The sequence below is a fragment of the Scardinius erythrophthalmus genome (genome assembly GCF_964197995.2).
Source record: "Scardinius erythrophthalmus genome assembly, chromosome: 18".
NCBI classification, from domain to species: domain Eukaryota; kingdom Metazoa; phylum Chordata; class Actinopteri; order Cypriniformes; family Leuciscidae; genus Scardinius; species Scardinius erythrophthalmus.
Window position 1 is genome coordinate 3,822,585 of NC_138238.1, and position 8,695 is coordinate 3,831,279.

The 8,695-nt window shown below is 34.9% G+C and overlaps 2 protein-coding genes across 3 annotated transcripts; both read left to right on the forward strand.

Annotated features, from left to right (window-relative positions):
* On the forward strand, positions 1 to 5,595 carry LOC308706606 (uncharacterized protein). Of its 2 annotated transcripts, none has more exons than XM_081392365.1 (7): positions 1 to 488; positions 1,957 to 2,036; positions 2,256 to 2,549; positions 2,643 to 2,672; positions 2,874 to 2,918; positions 3,405 to 3,440; positions 3,608 to 5,595. In XM_081392365.1, the coding sequence occupies exons 2-7, from the start codon at positions 1,967 to 1,969 to the stop codon at positions 3,787 to 3,789; spliced, it is 657 nt and encodes a 218-aa protein (XP_081248491.1). In that variant the 5' UTR covers positions 1 to 488; positions 1,957 to 1,966; the 3' UTR covers positions 3,790 to 5,595. The 2 variants fall into 2 exon arrangements, with proteins under 2 accessions (XP_081248491.1, XP_081248490.1); XM_081392364.1 differs by lacking the exon at positions 1 to 488 and adding an exon at positions 1,286 to 1,693 and having other exon boundaries at positions 3,608 to 5,585.
* Positions 5,439 to 8,360, forward strand: LOC308706607 (uncharacterized protein). The gene is made up of 4 exons (XM_081392366.1): positions 5,439 to 5,671; positions 6,218 to 6,297; positions 6,949 to 7,245; positions 7,714 to 8,360. Exons 2-4 carry the CDS (start codon positions 6,228 to 6,230, stop codon positions 7,965 to 7,967), a joined length of 621 nt encoding a protein of 206 aa, XP_081248492.1. The 5' UTR covers positions 5,439 to 5,671; positions 6,218 to 6,227; the 3' UTR covers positions 7,968 to 8,360.
* Positions 8,361 to 8,695: the final 335 nt, after the last annotated feature.

Genomic DNA, 8,695 nt, shown 5'->3' on the forward strand with positions numbered 1-8,695 from the left:
GGACTTTTATTGTGTTATTCTGTGGATAGAGTGCCATTGCCTCCTTATATCAGCAGAGGAGCTGCAAAAGAGCACCAGATTATCATGATCATACTCGCACTGTTTGTCAGGGTTTAATGCAGTTCCGATTAACAAGTGTGTATGATTCACATGGACAGAATAAAAAAAAAGGACTCTTATTGTGTTATTCTGTGGAAAGAGTGCCATTGCCTCCTTATATCAGCAGAGGAGCTGCAAAAGAGCACCAGATTATCATGATCATACTCGCACTGTTTATCAGGGTTTAATGCTTGAACTGATTCCCTGTAGCGTGATGTTGAAGGTTTGATCTCAGTGCTGGAGAACCGAATGGATTCAGATGAGCGAGACAGACAGAAGTAATTAGCACTGCTGATCAGGGAATGGATTAACCAACTTTTTTTTTCTGAGTAACCTACAAAAACAGCAAAGTCTCATATCTCCAAAACTACAGCAAGGAGAGCCAAAAGGTATGTAGCCTATCGTTTGTATCGTTTATACATATACATATATGTTTATGGTGAAGTTCCCCTTCATGTGGGCTGCATTTGGATTCAATTTTCATGATATAAAGTAGTAGGCTTATTAAAAGTTAAAGCATTAGGAACCGATGTAGGTTGTTTTTTAGTTTTTTTGCACTTAAAGTTACACCTGGTAGGCATTTTTAAATTGTTGTTCCGTGAATATCTCGCGGTCGTTCTCACTACTTGATGTGTCTATTTAAATGATATAACGCCATGTTTCATGTCGCAGTTTCTCCCGGAGCTCGTTATAATTTGTTTTATTTAACATGTAGTATTATTAATGTTAATTAGAAGATGTTATTTTGTTATAACTATAATAAAAATGTTATAATTGGGGAAAAAAGTTTAACTTTGATGAGGGAGAGATTGGCAAGTTCTTTATTGGTGGATAAGTTTTACTCCATATTGAGTTTAATGCCTTACAAAGAAGAAAAATCTCCCTGTTGTTTGTTCAGATGTGCAATAGGGAAACAACAACACCGCCTTGACTCTTTGAATGGCAGTCATGCATATTACTATAGTATTGAAGAGTAGAGCCATTAAGTCCAAGTTACTAAAATCCTTGACATATTAAACCGAGTAATAATAAGCAACGATTCTGATAGGTTGGCTATATTCACTAGGAGGATGACTGAAGCCGCTTGTCCACCAGCGTCGAGATTTCTGACGCGACGCCAAAGCCCATTCATTTCCTATGGAACTACGTCAGGCAGCAAAAACGCCCCCGCAAAGCATGATGGGTCGCGTCGCGTCGATTTGGTCAACAGCAGCGCGTCAAAAAAGTATCTCGGTGGATACTTTATGCAAATGAGAGCGTCAAAACGCGGGGCAGCAGCCAATGGAAACTCGGCGGCGAGACTTTGTGTATGGCCGTTGCTATGGTTTCATATTTAAAGTACACACAAACCCCCGGCCCCAAGCAGCGAAAACGTCATAGGCGTCGCGTCGGAACAAAAATTGATCAGACGCTGGTGGACAAGCGGCTTGACAGCACCGACTGCGTTGAGTCATTTGAAAGCGAGAGTTTAGTGTCCGGTACACTGGTTAGCAAAACGAGTCATTGAAAGTGAAACTGACTAGCCTGTATTACACTGGTGATCGCTGGAGAGAGAGTCAGAGTGAATGAACTCACTCGCTGAAGACACACAGAGGTGAGCAATAGCTCTCTCTCAACAGGAAAATAATATCCTTTATATTTAATAATCCATACTCTATGTTCAAATGATGGCAGACTTGTTGTTTTTGGTTGATCTATTCCTAATGGACTTGGTTTAATCCAAACTTTTGCTGATACATTCTGACGTTTCTGCTCAACTTTCAGTATCGTCTTAATCTACTATTTAATCTCTAGCTCTTTCTTATTAGTCCTAGTCGTTTAAGCAAGTTAAACTTTCTGTCATTATTTTTCTTGCAGAATCAAAAGCATGAATGCTGTAAATGCAGTGCAACTGTTCATTCTGGTTTGGACTTTTACTGCTGTCTGTCAAGCTGATGGTAAGAGAATAAACTTTCCCCTAGAAAGAGTGTGTGAGATTTTTGAGAAAGGACTAAATTCTAAAATAATGGAAAATGTTTTGGTTCATATATATATAAAAATAAATAAAGATGCACAATATTCAGTGGAAGTGAATCTGATTTTCTTATTAAAGTTACAGACATTGTTTTATTATTGTTCAGTTGCTGTATTATATGATATACTCTGTTATTTTTCAGTTCACATCAGTGTAAGCTGTGAGGATGTGACTGGATCTGTGGGTGAAGAAGTAACTCTCACCTGCAGCGTCTCTCTGAAGAACTCTGGATGCTGCATTATATACTATAAGTTTCTGTACCCTGAGAAATATACTGACTCCACAATCTGTAAAGAGTTTCCTAAAGGCTCCTGTGAACAGAGAAACAGCTTCACATGCAGCTTCAGTTCAACTACAGCAATGACAGAAAAATTCAGATTCTTTGTGCAAACAACATGTGCAACGAATGAAACAAAATTCACTGTGGACTTAACAGGTACCGTATATAATACTGCTGTTTATAATTCAATAAATGTTTGCAACTGTACTTTTATTTTCAATCTACTAACTGGTTTAAAATCTGTTTTAGAAACTGTCACTGAAGATCCTGGAAAGAAAGGTAATATATTTTATTATACCACGGGACTGCTGAATGCTTGATACTGATTGGTTGACGAATGTTCCAAGGTGTGAAATTATTTCAATCGACCGCATTACAGTTCTATATAAATGTCTTGAAATAAAAGACCTGCGATAAGATTCAATAAATGTTTGAAACTTTCATTTTCAATCTACTAACTGGTTTAAAATCTGTTAACAGAGACCAGTAAACCTGAACCTGTCACTGAAGATCCTGGAAAGAAAGGTAATATATTGTATTATACCACAGGACTGTTGAATGCTTGATACTGATTGGTTGACGAATGTCAAGGTGTGAAATTATTTTCCAGTAAACACACTCAGTTCAAGACACTGACCAAAACAAATATGGCAAACAAAAGGATAAAAATGACAAACAACTTCCATGTTTTCCCTTCTAAATGACCTTTTATTATCTATGTAAATCACGCTGTTGTTCTTCAGCTCTGTCTCCACACACACACACACACACACACACACACACACACAGATGAGATGTTCATGCGCACTGAATCTTGTCAGCGCTGCCCACAAATAGTAGTTAAACAGCTTTAAATGGCTCAATTGGTATGAAAGTAGTTCTACACGCAAGAGCATTTTAAGGACAAAAACTCAACAAATGTCTTGAAATAAAAGACCTGTGATAAGATTCAATAAATGTTTGAAACTTTCATTTTCAATCTACTAACAGTGGTTTAAAATCTGTTAACAGAGACCAGTAAATCTGGACCTGACACTGAAGATCCTGGTAAGAAATTACATTCCATTATAGATATTGATTATTGAGCTCCAGGTTAATTATGGAACACAGAAAACTGCTCATTAGTCTCTTTTCAGCATACTTAGCATTTTAAATCACCTGTGAATAAATGGTTTTAAACAATGTCATGAAACATTTTAAATGTACTTTTCCAGGAGAACCTGTCTGGGGTCAATCAGAAACATCTCAACATGAAAAAGCAGAAGGTCGTGGATTTAAAGTTGCTGTCATCGCTGCTGCTGTAAGCTGTTTCATCATCGTCATTATGCCAATCCTTTACAAAATGAAACTAAACTACAAACAGAAGAGGGACAACAATACAGAAAATGTAATCTAATGTCACTGACTCAGCTGTATGAAAACACTGAGTTTTGTTTGACTTTTAGTGAAAGACATAAACTTTATAGGCACTCCATAAACTATATTTGTACATACACACTATCTGTTGAACCTCAAACTACATAACTCTGATTTCTGTGAAATATTGGTATAGTAATGATCTCTTTGATCAGTGTGTGTGTGTGTGTGTGTGTGGCTTTAATGAACTTAAGCCTTTGTGAACATTAAAAGGGTAAAGCAGCAACACTATGTTTGCTTTTGCTTTTTTTCTTCTGCCATTCAAAGAATGTATATAATGAATGTAAATTTTGTATTTGGTTCGTATGGAAATTATTTTTTACTGTTATTATTCTACACATGCAATTTTCTAATGATGTAAACAGTATTGTATTGCACAGCATGTTTTATTGTTTTAAAAGGCAATGGAATGAGGAAACACTTGTGTTTTATACAAACACAAATGGACAAGTTGTACCAGTGAGTGGGTGAGATTCATTTTCTGAGAAATGAATTACTGCTCTGAGAAAGTGAGAAAAAGAAAGACAGTCAGTTTTTTGAATATAACAGAACTGTTGCAATGCATTATAGCAGAGTCATATATATAACAGGGGCCCTTGGCGAGGGGGGGGGGGGGGTAATGATTATATATCACAAAGATATAATGATATATATTGTGGTGTTGTGATGAGCCCACCCCTTGGTTCTGTAAAACCTAACACTGAAAGTCACTAAAAGGAATGAGTACATTTAACTTTTTTAAATTTTTTTAGTTAGTTTAACTTAATAAAAAATGTGATATTAACTCAAAAACTGCAATGCATTAAGCATAACTTAAACCGAATACATACCGAAACAATGGTTTCCTAAAATCATTCGAGTAGCTATAGTTGTCTAGACTTGATTAGATTTATTAAATTAATGGAATGAACTTAAAATATTCAAGTTACATATACTCAAAATTGACTAAACCAACACTAAATTATGAGTGTATATGACTCAATATATATATAAGTTCACAATACTTATATGTATTTGTTTTAAACTTAAACAGTTTAAAGCAATTAGTTTCCTCAATCAGTTTGAGTTGAGTTAACTTATTGGGTTTAACAGTGTGTGACCTGGCCCAACATTTGGTGCTACGCCCCTGGCCCCATGTATTGTAGTCAACCATAATTGTAACCTTATATAATGAAAGTGTTGTTATAAAGCAAAACACCAGAAGTTGTTGTTGTAAAGCGATTTATTAAGAAAATGGTTTATAAAGAAAAACACTGCAATTGTTTTTGTAAAATGGTTTACTGAGAAAGTGGTTTATAAAGAAAAACAAACCACACTTAATGTTTTAAGCATTTATTAAAAAGCATAGTGAGGAACAAAACATGTATTAGAAAGAGCTTTGCTAAAGAAAGAAGAAAATGCAAGCATTACCGGCGTATGTTGTGGATGAGGCACAGAATGCAACAAAGAAAAGGTCCGAAGAAGGAGGACGAAGAGGCTAAAGGCTTTATATCAGAGAGGAATTTCCTGAAATTATGACAGTTCAAGATTCCGGAATGGATAAAGACAATGAATTAGGAGGGGATTTCCAAAGATGATGACCTCAAGAATTCAGAAAGTGTATATAAGGCTGAAAGGAGAGGATGAAGGGAGACGCTGCCTTACCATTGCACCTCCTACAGTTAAAGTTTGTATACGATTTGGTTTTGATTTGCTTTTTTTTTTGTTTTATATATTTGTGCCTTTTATGTAAACTAGTTAACCTGTATTTAATAAAAAATATATAGCCTATAATTGAAATTAAGAAGCTCGCCTGCCATAAGTCTCTGTTTTAAAGATTGAGCTGAACTAACCACGGAGAAGTCTTCTGTGATCTAAATCTTGTAAGTATGGAAATTCAAATGCTTATTATTTAGGACAGATTTGACTCACTTTACCTAACCTGAGAATAATTAAAATAAGGTAAAGGGTGTATAGAAATTACGCACCATAAAAAAAGTATATTTATATATATATATATATATACTGTATATATATTATGAAACTATATTTTTATTTAAGCAGCACCTGAATGTACATAAACAGCATGAAATTCTTCTTCTCTCATCTGCATCTTGTGTCTTGTTTGTTCTGAGGTGAATATATGCATCATTTCTGTTGTTGGTTGAGTGTCGTCTGATGACTCTTGGTGGAGGATTGCTGCTTGTTTAAGCTTGTTATAATTGTAAATGAGGACAAAACTGAAAGTATTATAGACTCAAAGTGAAGGAAACACTAAGTTGTTTTGTAATACACACTAAGTTGTGATTCTCGCGAGATTTGGCGGGGCCAGCGCTCCGGGCGCCACTCACCGCTGTTATATTATTAGATTATTATATTAAGCTACAAATCTTAAATAGTGTGCCTTTATTTAAAAAAATTTCTTGCAGAATAAAAAGCATGAATGCTGTAAATGCAGTGCAACTGTTCATTCTGGTTTGGACTTTTACTGCTGTCTGTCAAGCTGATGGTAAGAGAATAAACTTTCCCCTAGAAAGAGTGTGTGAGAATTTTGAGGAGGGAATTTAGCTAAGGTCAATATGTTGATCTGTGATTAAATATATATATATATTAATCATAGATCAACATATTGACCTTATATATAGGCCTATAGATTTACACAATAGAGGGAAATCCATTATAGTCAGGGAGTAGTACATTTTTATGCTAATTTATGTGTTTATACACTAACACTCTTTTACATGAAATAATGTGTTCATACATATCAGTACAAATTTACTTTTAGAGATAAGAAACACATTTTCAGTCAAGACTACATGATCTTGTGTTTCTCAACTGACTCTATCTGATGCACATGATTGAAAGATATAATTACAATAAGTTTGGATGCAGAGGCCACTGTATTATTCTGCTTTTTGTAGATAAATAGTACATGCCATATTGTGCCTAGATAATAATAAAATGTGTGAGTCTCCCATAGCTTAAGATCAAATTATATTGATGATATAATGTACAAAAACGTAACGCATTGGATTTATTTATGAATATGTTCTCTAATAAAAGTCACTGTATAATCTTACTGACATGGACACAGACACAACAGGTCTGGATGTGTTGTGATCAGTTGCTGTATTATATGATATACTCTGTTATTTTTCAGATGACATCAGTGTAAGCTGTGAGGATGTGACTGGATCTGTGGGTGAAGAAGTAACTTTCACCTGCAGCGTCTTTCTGAAGAAGTCTGGATACTGCGTTACATTGTATAAGTTTTATTACTCCGAGAACAAGAATGACTCACCAATCTGTAGAAAAGAGTTTCCTCAGGACTCCTGTGAACAGAGAAACAGCTTCACATACAACTTCAGTCCAACTACAGTAATGACGGGAGAATTCAGATTCTTTGTGCAAACAAATGGCGGATGGAAAGACACAGAGTTCACTGTGAACATTACAGGTATAATTGTCACGTTTTGAGCTTGTTTGTTCATGTTTAGAGTATGTTTTGGCTCTGTTCTGTAGGTTAGTTTCTAGTATGTGTTTATTGGTTCTTCCCATGTTCCCAGCCTGTTTGTCGGGAGTTTGTTACTTTTGGAACACAGAAAACAGTTTAGTGTCTATGGATATCATTATATTTATCATTTTAAATCGCCTGTAAATAAATGATTCAAGATGTTAAGATCTAAGAAGGAAACTGATGATCATAGTTTCCAAATTGTGAAATCTGTCTAGATATCTCAGTCAGAGTGATTTTAGAGATGTTTAGATCTGGTCTGTCCGTCAAGAAATCAGTTTGATCAGATTCTCAGGAGCAGAAATGTTTTGTGAAGTTTGTGTGGAGAATCTGACTGACTGATGTTTGATAGGATGAAGTTGACTTTATGTTTTAAACAATTCTTTTAAACCGTTAATTGCACCTTTTCAGATCCAAATAACAGAGGGGTTTCTGGATCAAGAACAGGAGCTAATCATGGATTAGAAGAGGATCCTCCATCTAATAATTTTGTTATCGCTGTAGTTGTGAGCTGTTTCATCGTCATCATCCTCATCATCTTAATAATGACAATCATTTACAAAACAAAACGAAACTATAGAAAACCTTGTGTATTGCAAAAGAAGATGCTTCTGGGCGAAAAACCTGATGATGACAAGATCAACTGTCCAGAAAATGAGATCTGACTCAGCAGAATGAAAGTATTGAGTTTAGTTTGACTTTAAATGTGAAGATCATGAAAGACAAAAGCTTTATAGGAACTCCAGTAAACTATATCTGTACAAACAGTACTATCTGTTAAACCTCAAACTACTGAAATATATGAATGGTTATTTATAATGAAGTCAAGCCTGTGTGAACATTGAGGCGGTGCAGCAAAACCCAAACTGTGTTTGGTGTCGCTCTTTTTTCTGACTTTCAAGGAATGTACATAATGAATGTCAATTTGGTAAGAGGTATTATACCTTAAGTACGGAAATGATTTTTACTTCTAATATTCGTATCTGCAATTTTCTTTGTACAAGTTATTTTTTATTATTAAAACAAAAATAAAATTGGAACGACGTGTGATGCTCTCTAAAGATGAATATCTGGAAACTTTTTTTATCAGGTGATGGGAACACAGAACAGTATTTACAGTATACTAGTTAAACCAGTAAAGTGGGTGAAGGGTAGCTGCACATAGATGATCTGAATTTATGCCTTATTTATTTAAGTAAAATGTACTGATTGTCCAGTAAATATTTAGATATTCATAGATTTTAGAAGAGATTTTCATGATTTTAGTTTTAGTATTAGCCAAAGCCTAATGATTTTAGTACCATTATAAGTTTAGATTAACCTTGAGATTACATCTTTGAAATATGATAAATGAATTGTATTTATGCATTTGGCAGATGTTTTTTATCCAAAG